The 19,528-nt window shown below is 45.3% G+C and overlaps 1 protein-coding gene across 2 annotated transcripts in view; it reads left to right on the top strand.

Annotated features, from left to right (window-relative positions):
• Positions 1 to 331: 331 nt before the first annotated feature.
• The window catches only part of IDH3B (isocitrate dehydrogenase (NAD(+)) 3 non-catalytic subunit beta), a 30,673-nt gene continuing 11,476 nt past the window's right edge, over positions 332 to 19,528 (top strand). For both annotated transcript variants that reach the window (XM_067468471.1, XM_067468470.1), the window contains exons 1-10: positions 332 to 436; positions 4,954 to 5,031; positions 5,919 to 6,017; positions 9,779 to 9,899; positions 10,042 to 10,102; positions 12,158 to 12,290; positions 15,617 to 15,750; positions 16,959 to 17,061; positions 17,503 to 17,649; positions 17,765 to 17,859. In XM_067468471.1, the coding sequence (XP_067324572.1) occupies positions 401 to 436; positions 4,954 to 5,031; positions 5,919 to 6,017; positions 9,779 to 9,899; positions 10,042 to 10,102; positions 12,158 to 12,290; positions 15,617 to 15,750; positions 16,959 to 17,061; positions 17,503 to 17,649; positions 17,765 to 17,859 (1,007 nt within the window). In that variant the 5' untranslated portion in view covers positions 332 to 400. The remainder of the gene's footprint in view (positions 437 to 4,953; positions 5,032 to 5,918; positions 6,018 to 9,778; positions 9,900 to 10,041; positions 10,103 to 12,157; positions 12,291 to 15,616; positions 15,751 to 16,958; positions 17,062 to 17,502; positions 17,650 to 17,764; positions 17,860 to 19,528) is intronic.

Here is a 19,528-nt window from a genome sequence, read left to right as displayed (position 1 = left end):
CCTCTTTCCCAGGTCAGAAGCCCAGACCGGAAGTGGGTGCCTGCCGCGTCTACCCTCCGTTCTCTATAGTTCCGGCTCCCTCTTTCCCAGGTCAGAAACCCAGACCGGAAGTGGGTGCCTGCCGCTTCTACCCTCCGTTCTCTATAGTTCCGGCTCCCTCTTTCTCAGGTCAGAAGCCCAGACCGGAAGTGGGTGACTGCCGCTTCTACCCTCCGTTCTCTATAGTTCCGGCTCCCTCTTTCCCAGGTCAGAAACCCAGGCCGGAAGTGGGTGACTAGCGCTTCTACCCTCCGTTCTCTATAGTTCCGGCTCCCTCTTTCCCTCGAAAGGGGCGGGGCGAAGCGAGTTCAAGGTGATTCAGGAGCCCTGCCTCCCGCGCGGGGCATTCTGGGACTCCAAAATGGCGGCTCTCAGAGGTATCCGAGCAGTTTCAGCGGTGAGTGGCGGAAAGAAAGGGTTGTTGGGCCGGCAGGAGGCCCTCGGTTGATTCGAGGTGTCCCTCAGTGTGGTCCCCGCTCTGCTGGGCCTTCGCTGCCTGGGGCTGGCCTTGTAGGGAGGCCCTCGAGGCTGAGAAGATGGGTCACAACTTTGAGGGGCTGAAGGAGAAAGAGACACAGAGACTAGAACAGGCCTGGGCCTACTTGGGCCCTCCCTCCAGATGTTTTAGACTTCAACTCCCACAATATCATACGAAAGCTGACTGGCACAACCTGGGGATCACAACCAGACACAGTGAAGACAGGGAAGTAATGCTCCCCATGCTCTATTCCGCCTTGGTTAGACCACTTTACCTGGAATATTGTGTCCAATTCTGGGCACCACAATCCAAGAGAGATATTGACAAGCTGGAATGTGTCCAGAGAAGAGCGACTAAACAAGCCCTATGAGGAGTGGCTTAAGGAGCTGGGCATGTTTAGCCTGAAGAAGAGAAGGCTAAGAGGAGATATGATAGCCATTTATAAATATGAGAGAGGAAGCCACAGGAGGAGGGAGCAAGCTTGTTTTCTGCTTCCTTGGAGACTAGGACGCAAGGGAACAATGGCTTCAAACTATAAGAGAGGAGATTCCATCTGAACATGAGGAAGAACTTCCTGACTGTGAGAGCTGTTCAGCAGTGGAACTCTCTGCCCCGGAGTCCGGTGAAGGCTCCTTCTTTGGAGGTTTTTAAACAGAGGCTGGATGGCCATCTGTCAGGGGTAATTTGAATGCAATATTCCTGCTTCTTGGCAGAATGGGGTTGGACTGGATGGCCTATGAGGTCTCTTCCAACTCTATGATTCTATGATTCTATTTGCCCTTGCGCTATGCTACTCTGCTGCAGAGTACGCATGCCCAGTGTGGAACACATCTCACCACGCTAAAACAGAGGATGTGTGTCAGAGTTTTATATTATTTAGATCATTTCTTAAGTGAAAAATGGGTAAGCGATTGTAAGAATCATGTCCAGTCATTGTATGACGGGCAACAGTCAAGCCACCTGTGAAAGCTTAGCTATTCCAAATTGAGAGACTGAGAATGTAGAGAAGAGATAGAGAAGAGAATGAGCAGAGAATGCTGATGGTGATGATGAGATTGTGAAGAAAGCAAGAGCTAGAAGAAGAGGAATAGATTCCTTTAAAAGCTCAAGGAAGGTTTGCTGGAATATTGGGATCAATGGATTGAAACTTTTATTTGTGACTATTGCACAAACATTTACGTTATTGGAAGAAAGTTTGTCTTCTGTGGATTGTATTATTTTTCTCAACGGGGTGCCGCTTCCGAGAAGGGGGTTTGAATGCTTGAAATCAACCCCAACTATAAAGCAGCAACGCCATAGCTGCGACAATGTGGCTCTTAATGAGACATGCCGCATTATCACGGGGTGCCTGCGCCCTACACCACTGGAGAAATTACACTGCTTAGCCGGTATCGCACCACCTGACATCCGCCGGGAAGTAGCAGCCAATAGTGAAAGGACCAAGGGAGAGACATCTTCAGCTCATCCCTTGTTTGGGTATCAGCCAGCACGTCAACAACTTAAATCTAGAAATAGTTTTCTAAGATCTACAGAAACACTCGCTAGAACACCTCAGCAAGCGAGAGTCCAAAAGTGGCAGGCTCAAACCCAGAACCTCAACCAATGGCTGATATTATTTATTTCTTCATTTAAAAGTTTTGTATACCAGCCTTCTCACCTCTCTTGAGGGACTCAGACCGGTTTCCAACCATAATATCACATACAGTCAATAAAACATCATAATTCATATTACAGTAAAACCTTAAAACAGCAATTACATTCAATAACTACAATGGTCAGTCGTCACACTAAAATCGTTGCTCATCATCCTCCATCCATATCTCAGGGTATTGGCTCACTCATTGAATGTCTGTCTCCATAACCACGTCTTCACCTGTTTCCTAAATATCAGGATAGAAGGGGCGGTTCTGATCTCCAGTGGGAGAGAGTTCCAGAGTCGAGTGGCCACCACCGAGAAGGCCCTGTCCCTCGTCCCCACCAGACACGCTTGCGATGCCGGTGGGACCGAGAGCAAGGCCTCTCCAGACGATCTTAATAATCTTGATGGTTCATAGGGAGAATACGTTCGGAGAGGTAAACAGGGCCAGAGTCGTTTAGGGTTTTATAGTTTAACACCAGCACTTTGAATTGTGCTTGGAAGCTAATTGGCAGCCAGTGGAGCTGGTGTAACAGCGGAGTGGTGTGCTCCCTGTACCCAGCACCCGTTAGTAGTCTGGCTGCAGAGTGTTGGACTAGCTGCAGCTTCCGAGCAGTCTTCAGAGGCAACCCCACGTAGAGAGCGTTGCAGTAGTCTAAACCGGATATAACCAAAGCGTGGACCACAGTGGCTAAGTCAGACTTTGATACCAAATGAGAGACTCCCCCCTGGGCACACAGAGGACTGGGCAACTTGGAAGGCGCTGAACAGACTGTGCTCTGGCACCATGAGATACAGAGCCAACCTTCAGAAATGGGGCTACAAAGTGGAATCCTCGACATGCGAGTGTGGAGAAGAGCAAACCACTGACCACCTGCTGCAATGCAACCTGAGCCCTGCCACATGCACAAGGGAGGACCTCCTTGCAGCAACACCAGAGGCACTCCAAGTGGCCAGATACTGGTCAAAGGACATTTAATCAACTACCAAACTCACAATTTTTGTATTTTTGTATTTCGTCTGTTTGTTTGCTTTGTTCTGTTAGAAATGTAATATAATTGACTGGTTGCTGATGACTCGATAAATAAATAAAAATAAATAACTCCCACAATGCCTTCCTTTTCCCCCTCAGCCGATTAAGGCATTGTGGGAGTTGAAGTCCAAAACACCTAGAGGGAGGGCCCAAGTAGGCCCAGGCGTGGGCTATTTATTTATCGTGTCAGGAGCAAACCAAACAGTTGTATTGCATTTTTTAACAAACAAAACACAAAGTTTGCAAGCTTGGTAGTTGATTAAATGTTCTTTGACCAGTAGCTGGCCACTTTGTAGCCCCATTTCTTAAGGTTGGCTCTGCATCTCGTGGTGCCAGAGCACAGTCTGTTCAGATGGCTGGATGGTCATCTGTCTTTGGTGCTTTGATAGTGCTTTTCCTGTTTGGCAAGGGGTTCATCTAGATCAGGGGTCCACAAACTTTTTAAACAGGTCACACTCCCTCAAACTGTTGGAGGGCCGGATTATAATTTGAAAACAAACATGAATGAATTCCTATGCACACTGCACATATCTTATTTGAACTGTAAAAACAATTAAAAACAATACAATAATTAAAATGAGGAACAATGTTAACAAATATAAACTTATTAGTATTTCAGTGGGAAATGTGGGCCTGCTTTTGACTGATGAGATAGTATTGTTGTTGTTGTTGTTGTTGTGTGCTTTCAAGTCGTTTCAGACTTAGGTTGACCCTGAGCAAGGGCCGGGTAAATGACCTTGAAGGGCCGCATCCGTCCTCCGGGCCTTAGTTTGAGGACCCCTGATCTAGATGTCCCATGCGGTCTCTTCCAACTCTATGATTCTATCCAATAGTTGAAGTTTGTCCCCAGTTTTTCTTGAAATTAGTCAAGGATTTTTCTTGACATAGTTCACTTCACTTTATTTCTTAATTAGTCACTTTCCACCAAGGTGCTGCGAGCGACTTACAATCTATAAAATAGCAATTACACAACATAAAAACATACAACAGTGACCATTTGGCAAATTAGATCTGATCACTTTACTTAAATGCACAACCAAACAGCCAAGCCTTTACAAAAGGTCGCAACTCCGACATTGCTCTAATACAGGGGTCCTGAAACTAAGGCGCGGGGGCCGGATACGGTCCTCCAAGGTTATTTACCCGGCCCTCGTTCAGGGTCAACCTAAGTCTGTAATGACTTGAAAGCACACAACAACAACAACAACAACAATCCTTTCTCATCAGCCAAAAGCAGGCCCACACTTCCCACTGAAATACTAAGTTTATATTTATTAAAATTCTTCATTTTCATTATTGTATTGTTTTAAAGTGTTTTTTTGCACTACAAATAAGATATGGGCAGTGTGCATAGGGATTCACTCATGGGTTTTTTTTTTCAAATTATAATCTGGCCCTCCAACAGTTTGAGGGACTCTGTTTAAAAAGTTTGAAGACCCCTGTTCTAATATATGGAGGCAATGAGTTCCACAGAATTGGAGCATAGATCGAAAAAGCTCTACGCCTTGTAGCTTCCAGGTGTTCCTCCCTAGGGCCTGGTATGTATAGGATATTTTCTTGGGTGGATCAAGGTAAAAGCTGAATATGAGAAGATAGTAAAACATCAAACATGTTTAATATAGCCACAGTAACCAATATGCTTATATGTGGCAAAAACCCCTGGCAGAACCACAGAGAGCGTGATGGGGACTAAGATTATGATCCTGATATTCTTGGTACCTCAGGAGTTGTGGAAACACCCATGTCTGTCTCTCTATTCCATTGCAGTGTCTATTGCAGTCCCAGAGCTGTGGAGTATGGAGAGGCCTTGGCACTTCGGCTCCTGTCCTGCAGAAGCAAGCCCAGGTAAGATGTCTCTTCCTTTGGATGCTTTTAAGCAGAGGCTAGGTGGCCATCTGCCAGGAGTGCTTTGATTGTGTGCTTCTGAATGGAAGAAGGGGCTTACACTGGATGTCCCTTGGGATTTCTTACAACTCTGTGATTCTATGTTCCCCTGTAACAGAAGCATAGAAATATTCCATTCTTCTCTAGCACACCATTTCCCTTTATAATACCCTTACAACTGCAAAACCCCTACTTGTGTTTTCTCTTACCTGTACCCAGGTTAAAAAATAGTATCTTTAGGACTTTTCTAGATCCTTCAGTTATTTTTATTTATCGTGTCAGGAGCAACCAGACTGTTGTATTACATTTCTAACAAAACAAGCAAACAGACAAAACACAAAGTTTGCAGACTTGGCATTCTATTAAATGTCCTTTGACCAGTATCTGTCCCCTTGGAGTGCCTCTGGTGTTGCTGCAAGGAGGTCCTCCCTTGTGCATCATGTGGCAGGGCTCAGGTTGCATCGCAGCAGGTGGTCAGTGGTTTGCTCTTCTCCACACTCGCATGTCGAGGATTCCACTTTGTGGCCCCATTTGTGCACATAGCCACATATTAGCCCAATAGCTACAGCTCTTGTCTTATATAAAAGTGGCAACGTTAAACTATATTTCAATAAAAAAGGAAGTGACTTATTTTCAAGAAAATAAAATAAAGAAAGCGAGAAGGAAAGGGCAAGGAGTTCTGAAACTGATTGCGTTCCTTTGTTATCTAGCCCCTCACCTTACATAATACCCTTTGTTTTCTCCAGAGTAAGTTTTTATAATAACCGCTCTACAGAATGGTGTGGAGAGAGTAGTCTGGAGCTGAACTCGCTGTTTTGTGATGGGGGTGCTGCTCTGTTCTTTTCCAGGCGGAGAGTCCAAAGGCAGAGGGGGTGTTCCCCGTGACCATGATCCCCGGGGACGGAGTGGGCCCAGAGCTCATGCACTCAGTCAAGGAGGTGTTCAAGGTGAGTGTATCTGCAAGGCTTCTGAAGATGGTGCATACTGTGTCAGTGGGGAGGATGGGGTGGGTACGATCTCCTGGTCTTCATGCTGAGATGTAAGGCAAAATCAAGAAGTGCTAGAACACCAGGGGAGAGAAAGCCCTTTGTAGCGAAATTGCTACTTTATGTTAAATTTTTGGTGTATAGCTCTATGTTTACATATGGCAGATAGGGAAGAATAGGCACAGACAGGGTAGCAACAGCAGAGATAGGATTCATTTGCATATGGAAGCTGATTGGTCATATGCAGATTAGCGTAGGCCCAGGATTTGAACAGGTTGCTAGGCCAAAATGACAGTTGGAGAGAGAGCAGAGCTAAACATTCCAAAGGGGCGGAGCCAAGGTTTTAAAAAATAGGCAGTTAGAGAGTCAAAAAAGAGCGTTAGGAATTGCTGTTTTTGAGGTAGTGAGGGATTCCTGTTTGTGAGAGACAGTTAGGAACTTCTTTGAGAGAAAAGAGGAACTCCTGTTAGAAATAAGCAGTTATGAAGATGTGTTAAAGACTACTGATATAGAGAAACAGTTAGTTAAATAGAACATAAGTTTTAGGAACATAAAGAAAGCCAGTGGTGCTTTAGTCAGAAGATAATATCAGTCAATTGTGTGTAAAGCAAGTAACATGTTTGTGAGAATGAAACATTGAAAGTCTATTTAAGAAAAGTAAACCAAGTAGATTAAACTGACTGTAAGCCTCAAGATTGCAACAAAACACAAGATGTAACCACAAGCGAGAAGTTATAAATAAACTGTGTTACTTCGTTATATAGAAGAGTGTGTCTCGGTGCCTGTACAAAGAATAAACAGCACACAGAAAGTCCCAGCTAATATAAAAGAAGTAACTGAATCAGTATAAGAGCAAAAAGGTTTTGCCTAAATAAAGTAATAGTCTCTCTCCCTCGTTACATCCTTCCATGCAGCTGAATAAAGTCCCACATTATCTGCTTTGAACTGGGATACATGGTAGTGTGGCTATTCTAGTTCAAAGCAGCTACTGTGGGTTAGTCTGCCTTGATATTTTGGATGATATATCTGTGTGGAAGGGCCCTGAGAGGGAGAGATCGTTTTACACTGCCATGATCCCACTTCAGCTGCCATGGCAACACCCTAGGGGACCCTGCAGTGTGTAGTTTTGTCAGAGGGCTACTCTCTGCTGGAGAAGCCTAAATAACTCCTTCCTGAATGCCATATCCCAGAATTCAATTGCCATGACAGTTGAAGTGCAACCATAGCACTGTAATTATATAGTGGGGAAAAATCCTTTGTCTCAGGATGTATCAAAAGTCTCACTGTTTAGCCTAACACTGATTTGAAACTCAAGCCTAAATTCAGATGCTCATCCTGACTAGAGTAGAGAAACTGAATCAAGGGTATTTATCTCTGTGTTGGTTCCTTGTTCATCGGTGAATTCGGTAGGATTGCTCCAACGAGGGCTAACCCCTGGGAGTCCAGCCATGCTTTTCTGAAAGTGCTAATGGTTGGTCTTCAGATTATTCTGTAAGCACAGAGACGCCTACTTCACACTAATCTAGGCACCATGTAACCCTCCAAATAAAATCCTAATGCTTTGATAATCTGGATTATATGACAGTGTAGAAGGGGCCCTAGTCACATTTAGGGTATTACGTATTCATGATAGGCCTCATCAGCTTCTACTGCATATCACTTGCATATAGAGTTCCTGGCCATCTGTCAGGGGGTGTTTTGATTGTGCTTTTCCTGCATGGCAGGGGGTTGGGCTAGATGGCCCATGTTGTTTCTTCCAACTCTATTATTCTATGATTCTAGGGCCCCTTCCACACAGCTGTATAAAATCCACATTGAACTATATGGCAGTTTGGACTCAGATGATCCAGTTCAAAGCAGATATGGTGGATTATCTGCCTTGATATTTATTTATTTATTTACTTGCTTACTTCATATATTTATATCCCGCCCTTCTCCCCACAAGGGGGACTCAGCGCGGCCTCACATGAGCATCAGAGGATGCTAACAACATAAATACCCTAAAAACTACAACTCACAATAAAATCATTTTAAAACATTGTGCATCATCAATAAAAAATTAACAATAAATTAATAGATTAATGTGCCAGCAAAACCAAGCCGAGCCAGGAGAATCCATGTCACAAAAATCCAAATTTCCTTTTCCTATTGCCACTGGCCTCTAATTGAATGCTTGGCCCCAAAGCCAGGTCCTCAGTTGTTTTCTAAAGGACAGGAGGGAGGTGGCCAACCTGATATCCTTAGGGAGAGAGTTCCACAGATGGGGGACCACTGCCGAAAAGACCCTGTCTCTCGTCCCCACCAACTGCATTTGCGAGAGTGGTGGGATCAAGAGCAGGGCCACTCCTGATGATCTTAAGCTTTGTGATGGTTCATAGCAGGAGATATGTTTGGACAGGTAATCTGGGCCAGAACCATTCAGGACTTTAAAGGTTAAAACCAGCACTTTGAATTGTGCCTGGAAGCTAATCGGCAGCCAGTGGAGCTGGCGCAACAGAGGAGTGGTATGCTCCCTGTACGCAGCTCCAGTTAACAAGCTGGCCGTCTACCGCTGGACTAATTGGAGCTTCTGAGAAGTTTTCAAAGGCAGCCCTGGGTTATTTGGCTGCATAGGAAGACTCTATGATTCCCCCTTTTGGTCTGTGAGTTACTTGTAATTATTGATGCTAATCATCATTATCATCATCATCATCTTTATTTATACTCCGCCACCATCTCCCCAAAGGGGACTCGGGGCGGCTAACATGAGGCCAAGCCCAGAATTACAGTACAACAAAATAAAATAAAATACAAACAGCAAAAAATAACAGCAAAATAAAATAACAGAAAATAAAATAAACAGGTGCAAAATAACATGATGAAGAAATAAAATAAAAGCATGGTGGGCAGGCCAAATGTATCTTGTAGGGCTGGGCGGTTTCGTTTCGTTAATTCGTAATTTGTTAATAATTCGTTAATTTTGTTGATTATGAAGCGATAACGACCCATTCTGGAGCAATTTTTTTTTAAAAAAAAAAACGAATTTTTAAAGACGTTTTGCAAATGCTTCGTATTTCGTTATTGTATTCGTTTCGTTATTGTTCTGAGGTCATTTCGTTATTATTTCCACATGTCTGGGCCAGTTTTATGGTTTAATTAGTGAAAAAAAATTATAATATCACACCAACAGTCAACAACAGAGGGAGAGGGAAGCTTCAGAAGTTTTTGGAGGTTTTTTAACGTATTTCGCTGTCGCGTCCACCATTAACGAATCGATTCGTTATTGTTTCGGAAATCGATTCGTTATTTTTTTTACCATTTACGAAATTTCGTAAATATCGAACTTTTTAAAAGGAAAATTTTGTAATTATTTTAAATATCGAAACGCAAAAACCCCCAAAAAACGAATCGATTTTAGAAACAAATTTTTCCGTTGTTACCCAGGCCTAGTATCTTGCTCCCTTTTATTGTAAACAAAACCATGCAAATATTTTTCTTGGGATTTGGGAAATGCAGTCTTTTTGGAATATACCAAGGCATTCTCTCTTTCACACCAGTGTTTGTCCCTTAAAAAACTGACCATTTGGGCATAAGGACAAGCCAGTGTGGCCCAGGGCAGGATTGGCTCTGCCAGCCAGCAAAATCCCCTCCCACCTGTAAATAGAGGAGAGGGATTGCCTTCTAGCCCATCCAGACAGTCCAGGCTCCAAGCCTTTAACTGGGTTTAACTGGCTTCTCTGCAGGTTGCTGGCGTCCCAGTCCAGTTTGATGAACACCACCTGAGTGAGGTGCAGAACATGGCCTCGGAGGAGATCCTGGACAAGGTTTTTGAATCCATGAAGAAGAGCAAAGTTGCCCTCATAGGTACAGGCATGGCCAGCAGGACGGAGGGAAGCGGGCCCCTGCCATCTTGGGGCCCAGCCACTTGCCCCCCCCCCAAACCTGAAGCACACCCACCCCACATAGGACATGGAGCCATTCTACCATGTTTCTCATGTCCTTTCAGGGAAGATCCACACCCCAATGGAGTACAAAGGGGAACTGGCCTCCTACGACATGAGGCTCAGGTAGGTTGCAGCGCCCCCCTCCCCTCCCCTCCGCTCCCCGGGAACAAAATCCTTAATTTGTGCAGGCAGTTTGAGTTCAAGCACAGCTGTCCCTATGCTAATAGCATCAGGTGAACAGTGCTTCCATTGTGAAGAGGTGATGGGAAGCACTTAGCAAGCTATCTCTATTTTTAAAATATTTTTTAATTGACGGTGTTGCTAAAGCACATACTCCTATGAGGAATGGCTGGAAGAGCTTGCAGAAGGGAAGGCTGAGAGGAGATATGATGAGGACCATGTGGAAATATGTGAGGGGAAGTCATAGGAAGGAGGGGGCAGGCTTGTTTTCTGCTGCCTTGAGACTAGAACGCAATGGAACAATGGCTTCAAACTACAGGAAAGGAGGTTTCACCTGAACATTAGGCAGAACTTCCTGACTGTGAGAGCTGTTCAGCAATGGAACTCTGCCCCGGAGTGTGGTGGAGGCTCCTTCTTTGGAGGCTTTGAAGTAGAGGCTGGATGGCCATCTGTTGGGGGTGCTTTGAATGCGATTTTCCTGCTTCTTGGCAGAATGGAGTTGGACTGAATGGCCCATGAAGTCTCTTCCAACTCTTATCATTCTATTATTCTAAATCAGTAAGATGGTAAATATTTATCTTTCCAACATTGGGATATAAGGATCCAAAAAAAGTTAAATTCCATAGTACAGAAATGACATTGTAAAATGTAATCCTGATTCTTGGCAGGGGGTTGGACTAGATGACAGGGAGGTTTTTTGCACAAGGATTCCATGATCCTAAAGAATAGATGGGACTCCAAATGACTTTCCAAAGAGCCATAGCAATAGCCAATACACCCCTAATATCAGTTTTTCCCTGGATCCAACGTAATTTGAAGCATATGCAAAGGAAACACTTTACATTGGTGCAGTTTTTGACTTGGAGGTGTGTGTACTTGGAACAGACTGAATCAACACCCTCACCCTCGGGTGTTAATGCCCCATCTAGAAGCATCAGTGGCTGAATCAGGGCAGCATTTGTAGATAATAGAATCCTAGAGTTGGAAGAGACCTCATGGGTCATGCAGTCCAACCTCATTCTGCCAAGAAGCTGGAAAATTGCATTCAAAGCAACCCTGACAGATGGCCATCCAGCCTGGTTTGTTTTTTTTTCCATGTCAGGAGTGACCTGAGAAACTGCAAGTCGCTTCTGGTGTGAGAGAATTGGCCGTCTGCAAGGACATTGCCCAGGGGACGCCCGGATGATTTGATATTTTATCATCCTTGTGGGAGGCTTCTCTCATGTCCTCGCATGAGGAGCTGGAGCTGATAGAGGGAGCTCATCCGCCTCTCCCCGGATTTGAACCTGTGACCTGTCGGTCTTCAGTCCTGCCGGCACAGGGGTTTAACTCACTGCGCCACCGAGGGCTCCTAGCCTCTGTTTAAAAGCCTCCAAAGAAGGAGCCTCCACCACACTCCAGGGCAGAGAGTTCCACTGCTGAACAGCTCTCACAGTCAGGAAGTTTTTCCTAATCTTCAGATTAAGTCTCCTTTCTTGTAGTTTGAAGCCATTGCTCCGCGTACTAGGCAGCAGAAAGGAAGCTTGCTCCCTCTTCCATATGACTTCCCCTCACATATGTGTACATGGTTCTCATCATGTCTCCTCTCAGCCTTCTCTTCTTCAGGCTAAACATGCCCAACTCTTTAAGCCACTCCTCATAGGGCTTGTTCTCCAGACCCTTGATCATTTGAGTCGCCCTCCTCTGGACACATTCCAACTTAGAGGCAATATCTCCCTTCAATTGTGGTGCCCAGAATTGGACACAGTATTCCAGATGCGGTCTTTCCAAGGCCAAATACCGCATGGGTCGCATGACTTCCCTAAATCTAGACACTAGACTCCTATCGATGCAGGACAAAATCCAATTGGCTTCTTTTGCCACCGTATCACATTGTTGGTTCATGTTTAACTTGTTGTCCATGAGGACTCCCAAGATCTTTTTCACTCATAATGCATGTGATCTGCGGGTGGTCTATCGGAAAGACCGTGAGCTTAACTTGAATTCCTCCTCTTGCAGGCGCAAACTAGACCTCTTTGCCAATGTGGTCCACGTGAACAGCCTCCCCGGCTACAAAACCCGGCACAACAACTTGAACCTGGTGATCATCCGGGAACAGACAGAAGGGGAATACAGCTCCCTGGAGCATGAGGTGGGCTCTGGCGTGCTTTCTCTGCTGTGTTTTGGAGTTGCGAAATTAAAGGGATATCTAGGCAGGGGGGAACAAACGAATCCCACCGCTGCCACCAATATAATAAAATTAAGAATATCTGGGCAGGGGAGAACAAAGAATCAATCCCACCTCTGCCCCTCAAGGCAAGGGAGAATAAAATATTATAAATGACCGATGTTGCTTGGTAGGTATGACTGCCACCACCTCAGCTTCTATTGGCCTGAGGAACCAAAGGTGTGAATGTGTTGTAGGTAATGTGTGTTTGAGCTCTTGGTTCACCTATTGCTCCTTCACTGGATGACTGGACTTTAAAATGGTTTGGTAGACTGAGTTAGTTCTGTAGAGATTGACATACTGAAGCTGACACCAGTTAAAAGTGAACTAGAAAGGATTTATCGAATTTTAAATAAACAGCTACTCATATAATGAGCGGTACAGAAGCGTAATTCAGATGTAGAGACTTAGTTACTTAAACAAGTAGTTCCACTGACAGTAAAGCTTTCATCAACTGTGAGATTCCTTCAACACACTGCTCTATCATTAGAAACAGTAACACTTGGAGAACAGATCCCTATCTGTCTCTCCCACAGGGCAAATAAGCTCTCTTATACTTTTCCTCAGTATAAACAGACAAGTCTTTCTGTTACTGATTCTCTCAATACAGTACCCTTAGCCCTTGTCTGTCTGCTTATTCCCTATTCTAAAGGCTCACTTAAAACTTTCTTTCCCTGTCAGATTCCTACTGTAGCTTCCTGTCTTAAAATCACAACCTTCTTTGTCTGATGTCAAAACACTTCTCTCCCTCTGTCAAGATCTGACAGCTTATTTCCCTCTCTCCACCGACTCCTCCCCTAATTGCTCCCACCAATCAGGAGTCGGCTTGACTCCTCCTCCTGTCTCTGCCTGCCTTCCAAGATGACAGCTACTGTCATGCAGGCTTCGGCCTTGTCTTAAAGGTAGATTCCACTACACTCCCTTCCCTGGTTCAGGCTGGATCTACACTGGGGTATAATGAGTCTACACTGCCAAATAATACATCTGCATTGAACTGGATTATATGATTTTACACTGCCATTGAAACCAGTTCAATGCAGCTAAATTGCATTCTGAAACTGCATTATATGCCAATATAGATCCAGCCTCAGAAGGCAGGGGTAGTTTGGAAAATAGCCTTCTATCAGGTTCAGCAGTCAGGCCAGGCCATTGGATTGGGCAAGGGAAAGTCATTGTGTGAGTCAGAAGGCTATTTCTAATAAGTGTTTTGAGGCTGGAAGTGACAACATGGATTGTAAGCCTACATCAGCTGCTCCATGAAGTCTCTGGATCCCTTTTCTGGCTTCCAGAAGACTCCCAAAAACACACACAAACACTATTTCCCATCTCCAAATACTTATATTTTCCTCTGTATCCCCCAAGATGGTGGGTGCAACCTGTATAATGCTATATATAATGTAAGACTGTAGGATCTATATAGCAATATTAAATAACCACTCACAAGCCGGTTTTGCTTTGAAATGGATATATTGCTTGTATCTCTGCAGCAAAGAAAGACACTACTGACTTTTTCCCACCACCACTTCCTTTTATCTCTCTCCCCCCCCCCCCCCCCCCCCCCCCCCCCAGTTTCCTTATTAGAGCTTGTTGTTCCAATACAAAGTTTCCAGCGCTCTCTGCTGGCTTCAAAATGTCACAGAGAGAGAATTGAGTCAGCCAGGATGATTCAGTCAGGAGGGAATTTGTGATGTCTTCATGCCCTCAGAAATTGTCTCCTGACACTGCCATTTTGAGAGAGGCTGTAGAGGATAATATAGGTATCATCCTAGGCCAACAGTCTGTTGTATTTCAAACAGTTGTTAATTGAATTGATTTAATATTTTTAACTGTATGTAATTATTGGATTTTATTATGTATTTTGTTATGTGCACATGGAGGCATCAAATCGTTGCTGGCTGGAAGTTGCCCTGAGCCCCCCCCCCCTCGGGGGGGGGGGTTGAGAAAGTTGGGGTACAAATATCTGAAATAAATAAATAATAAATAACTTTGCTATGGGGGTGCTCCATTCTGTGTTTCTGCCCACTCTTGTCTCCTGAAGGTAAAATGGAGAATACTGAGTATACATCTTCTCAGATGGAGTTATGCATGAATGGTGCTACACCAAGTGAACAATTGAATGCACAGCCTAATGCTCAGTGCCCATTTGTGAGCAAAGACTCCACAGGCCCTGTTTCAGTTGTACAACCTTGAACTGAATGGAAATGTCCATCTGGGAGAACACACTTATTTGTAGGTCATCCGCAGGGTCTGGCCGTACCTTGGGTGAATTTCAAGAGAGCAAGCCACAGCAGGAGGACCCAGAGCAGTTTTCCTGTGGGACTGGAACCTCTAACTTACTTACTTACTTACTTACTTAAGCAATCCCTCGTTGGCCGAGTAGGATAGTCTTCCAGGATCAGTATTCTGGTGTGTCTGTAGGTGACTGCGGAGCCCAATTCTTGATCCGCATGTTCTCCCGCAGTGAGGGCATTGGCTTCCAGGTGGAAGGCGGTCCCGGTCGGGGTTGGCTTGACGTGCCTTCCTTTGGCACGTTTCTTTCTTTCACCCTCCATACGTGCCTCTTCAAATTCTGCAGCACTGCTGGTCACAGCTGACCTCCAGCTCGAGCACTCAAGGACCAGGGCTTCCCATTTCTCAGTGTCTATGCCAGAGTTTTTAAGGTTGGCTTCGAGCCCATCTTTAAATCTCTTTTCCTGTCCACCAATATTCTTGAGCTTGGAATAGAGCAACTGCTTTGGGAGACGGTGGTCGAGCATCCGAATAACGTGGCGGGAACCTCTATGTCTAGCAGAATACCAGAGGGCTGGGGGCAATCGGGGGGGGGGGGCATCCTTTTCCACGTTATCCTGCTCTGCAAGCTTTGAGTTACAAAAGAAAACTAAATTTTACTAAGCAAATACAGCAAACGCATCTTTCTTCAGCGAGCGACATACATACATACTAGTCAAAACCGAAAGCCAAAACACTTCTTCACATCTGCTTATCTTCTCTTGCTTGAAGCTGGCAACTCCCTTCAGTTTTTCACCAGGACAAAGCTTATCTTACTTTCTCAAGTTCACATAATCACAGCCTCAACTCTAAGCATTTCTGCACAGCATTTTCCATTCACAGTGGCATCCATATTTGCAATACATAGAAGCACATTTAAAACACATACATAACTCAATTAATCCTGACAGTCTTCACCCAAAGCAGCTCCAAGAACAACTTACTATTATCGCATCTTGAGCTAGGCCATTTCTTCTTGACAGAGTGCAAAGGGGGTCATTGAGTGCCTGAAGATCATCACTCGGGCCAAATCCCAGCGCATCGCCAAGTTTGCCTTTGATTTTGCCACCAAGACGGGGCGCTCCAAGGTCACAGCCGTCCACAAAGCCAATATCATGTGAGTTGAGGAACTTATTTATTTATTTATCGTGTCATCAGCAACCATTGTATTACAATTCTAACGGAGCAAAACAAACACACAGATTAAAAAGAAAAAGGAAAAAAACACACAGATTTTGCAAATTTGGTATTTGGTTAAATGTCCTTTGACCAGTATCTGGCCACTTGGAGTGCCTCTGGGGTTGCCGCAAGAAGGTCCTCCATTGTGCATGTGGCAGGGCTCAGGGTGCATTGCAGCAGGTGGTCAGTGGTTTGTTCTTCTCCGCACTCGCATGCCGAGGATTCCACCCTGTAGCCCCATTTCTTAAGATTGGCTCTGCATCTCATGGTGCCAGAGCGCAGTCTGTTCAGCACCTTCCAAGTCGCCCAGTCCTCTGTGTGCCCAGGGGGGAGTCTCTCATCTGGTATCACCCATGAATTGAGGTGCTGGGTTTGGGCCTGCCACTTTTGGACTCTCGCTTGCTGGGATGTTCCAGCGAGTGTCTCTGTAGATCTAAGAAAACTACATCTTGATTTAAGTCGTTGACGTGCTGGCTGATACCCAAACAGGGGATGAACTGGAGATGTCTCTGCCTTGGTCCTTTCACTATTGGCTGCTCCTTCCCGGCGGATGTCAGGTGGTGCAATACCGGCTAAGCAGTGTAATTTCTCCAGTGGTGTGGGGCGCAGACACCCTGTGATAATGCGGCATGTCTCATTAAGAGCCACATCCACTGTTTTAGTGTGGTGCGATGTGTTCCACACTGGGCATGCATACTCAGCAGCAGAGTAGCATAGCGCAAGGGCAGATGTCTTCACTGTGTCTGGTTGTGATCCCCAGGTTGTGCCAGTCAGCTTTCGTATGATGTTGTTTCTAGCGCCCACTTTTTGTTTGATGTTCAGGCAGTGCTTCTTGTAGGTCAGAGCACGGTCCAGAGTGACTCAGTTGAGGAGTTGGGATGATGCAAACCCCAAACACATGAACCTTGTAGTTTACGTGCCCACCCCTTTTAACCTAGCCTTGTTCTCTCCCTGAGGGATGGTGCCCTCACCAGCAAGTGGGTCATCCACCCATGACTCCTTTCTCTTGCCCAGATAAGGCAGCCAGAAGATGGCTCCTGCTGAACTGTGGCTTGAGGAAATGCTCCTAGAACATAGCCATACAGCCTGAGAAACCTACAACAACCCTGTGGCTTGACTGTTTGTGTGTGTTTTCCTCCATTCCAGGAAGCTGGGCGATGGGCTGTTCCTACGCTGCTGTGAGGAGGTGTCGGAGTTGTATCCCAAGATCAAATTCGACACCATGATCATAGACAACTGCTGCATGCAGGTCAGTGAGCCCGGCTGTGCCTCTTAAGGAAATAAGATCCTTAAGCAAAGCGGATAAGGCACTCAGGAGGGCAGCATTGGGTCAGCCAGGTCAAGCCGACCCACGGAGGAGGAGGAGGAGGAGGGACAGCTACTGTTTTGGGAGAAAGTCTTATGTTGAATTACAGTTTTATGTAAATATTTAAAAACATTTAACCAACTGATGCCTCAATTAATGTAATTTTATTGGTATCTATTTTTATTTTTATTTTATTACTTGGCTTATGCTCGAGTATATACAGTATTTAAAGAATTAAATGCAAAATGTTTTGTTCTTAGTTGAGTTGACCTGTGTACTGTTGGCTACCTGAAAGGGTAGCCAACAGGGATTGGGCTGGGTTTCAGCCAGGACTGGCTCGGCCCACATTGATTTCGGCACCCCTTCTCTTTCGGTCTCTTCCAGCTGGTGCAGAACCCTTACCAGTTTGACGTCCTGGTCATGCCCAACCTTTACGGCAACATCATTGACAACCTGGCGGCCGGTCTCGTTGGGGGGGCTGGCGTGGTCCCTGGGGAGAGCTACAGCGCCGAATACGCCGTCTTTGAGATGGTGAGAGACCAGGCAGAACTCCCCCCCCCCCTCTCTCCCTGAGGCAACAATTGGCTTCCTTCTCTTTGGAGGTTTAGAAGGGGGGTCTGATGGCTTTTCCCTCCACACTTTCTAGGGCGCCCGTCACCCCTTCGCCCAGGCTGTGGGGAGGAACATCGCCAACCCCACCGCCATGCTGCTCTCCTCCGCCAACATGCTGCGGCATCTCAAGTAGGTTCCTTGACACTCAACGTATGGGGTTGGTGCCATGTTGAGTGGCATGGATGGGGGAAGAAGCAGATGTGAGAAGGGGGTTCAAGCCTTGGAATAGCTCCCTGGTTGATCTTGCATGGTTGTTGTGCTCATGAAGTCCTAGGCCAAGCCTGCAGATGCTTGGGCCTCCAACTCCCAGAAGCCCTAACCAGCTTCTCAAATGGTCAGGAATGCTGGGAGCTGAAGTCCAGAACTCCCATAGGGCCACAGATGTGCAGGCCTGGCTTAGGCTGTGGTTCAGCATCAATACTCCCACGCACTCCCACAATAATAATAATAATAATAATAATAATAATAATAATAATAATGGCATTAGAACCAATGCCATCGAAGCCAAAATTGAAAAGTCAGTGACAGATCCCAAGTGTAGACTCTGCAAGGAAGCAGATGAAACAATAGATCACATCCTCAGCTGCTGCAAGAAGATCGCGCAGTCAGACTACAAGCAGAGGCATAAATTCATTGGAACTTGTGCCACAAATCCCATCTGCCTGTGACAAAGGATTTAAAGATCAAACTGCAAAGACAATGGCACAAGCCAATAAAGGTGGTCCCAGTAGTGATTGGCGCACTGGGTGCAGTGCCTAAAGACCTTGGCCTGCACTTAAACACAATCGGTGCTGATAAAATCACCAACTGCCAGCTGCAAAAGGCCACCTTACTGGGATCTGCACGTGTTATTCGCCGATATATCACACTCCTAGGCACTTGGGAAGTGTCCGGCATGGGATCCAATACAACAACCAGCAGAATGAACTTGTCTGCTGTGGACTCATCTTGTTGTGTATCTAATAATAATAATAATAATAATAATGATAATGATAATGATAATAATAATAATCCTTTATTTATATCCCGCTTTTCTCCCTCATGGGACCCAAAGCAGCTTACACATATTAACATTTTTTTCCTTACCTTACCTTCCCCTTCCCCTACTTTATCCTACCTTCAATCCTAGGACCCTTTTTTCTCTCTTACTTTTAATCATACAACTGTAAGAAAAATTCTTTATTAAAAATTATTTTAAAAAACATATTAAAATCATGTAAACAAAAATCCATATACATCTATAATAAACATAAAACATCATAAAATAAGCAGTTTAAAACACTTACTTACTTAGGCAATCCCTCGTAGTCCAAGGATGATGGTCCTCCAAGAGTGGTATCCTGGGGGTGGGTCCGTAGGTGACTGTGGAGCCCTCTTCTTGACCTGCATCTTTTCCCACAGTGAGGGCATCGGTTTCCAGGTGGAAGGCAGCCCCGGTCGAGGTTGGCTTGATGCGCCTTCCTCTTGGCACGTTTCTCTCTTTCGCCCTCCATTCATGCCTCTTCAAATTCTACAGCATTGCTGGTCACAGCTGACCTCCAACTGGAGCACTCAAGGGTCAGGGCTTCCCAGTTCTCAGTGTCTATGCTGGAGTTTTTGGGGTTGGCTTTGAGCCCATCTTTAAATCTCTTTTCCTGTCCACCAACATTCCATTTTCCGTTTTTGAGTTTGGAGTAGAGCAGTGGTTCTCAACCTGTGGGACCCCAGATGTTTTGGCCTTCAACTCCCAGAAATCCTAACAACTGGTAAACTGGATGGGATTTCTGGGAGTTGTAGACCAAAACACCTGAGGACCCAC

This window comes from Anolis sagrei, chromosome 5, assembly GCF_037176765.1.
Source record: "Anolis sagrei isolate rAnoSag1 chromosome 5, rAnoSag1.mat, whole genome shotgun sequence".
Taxonomy (NCBI): Eukaryota; Metazoa; Chordata; class Lepidosauria; order Squamata; family Dactyloidae; genus Anolis; species Anolis sagrei.
This window is presented reverse-complemented; position numbering and strand designations above follow the sequence as displayed.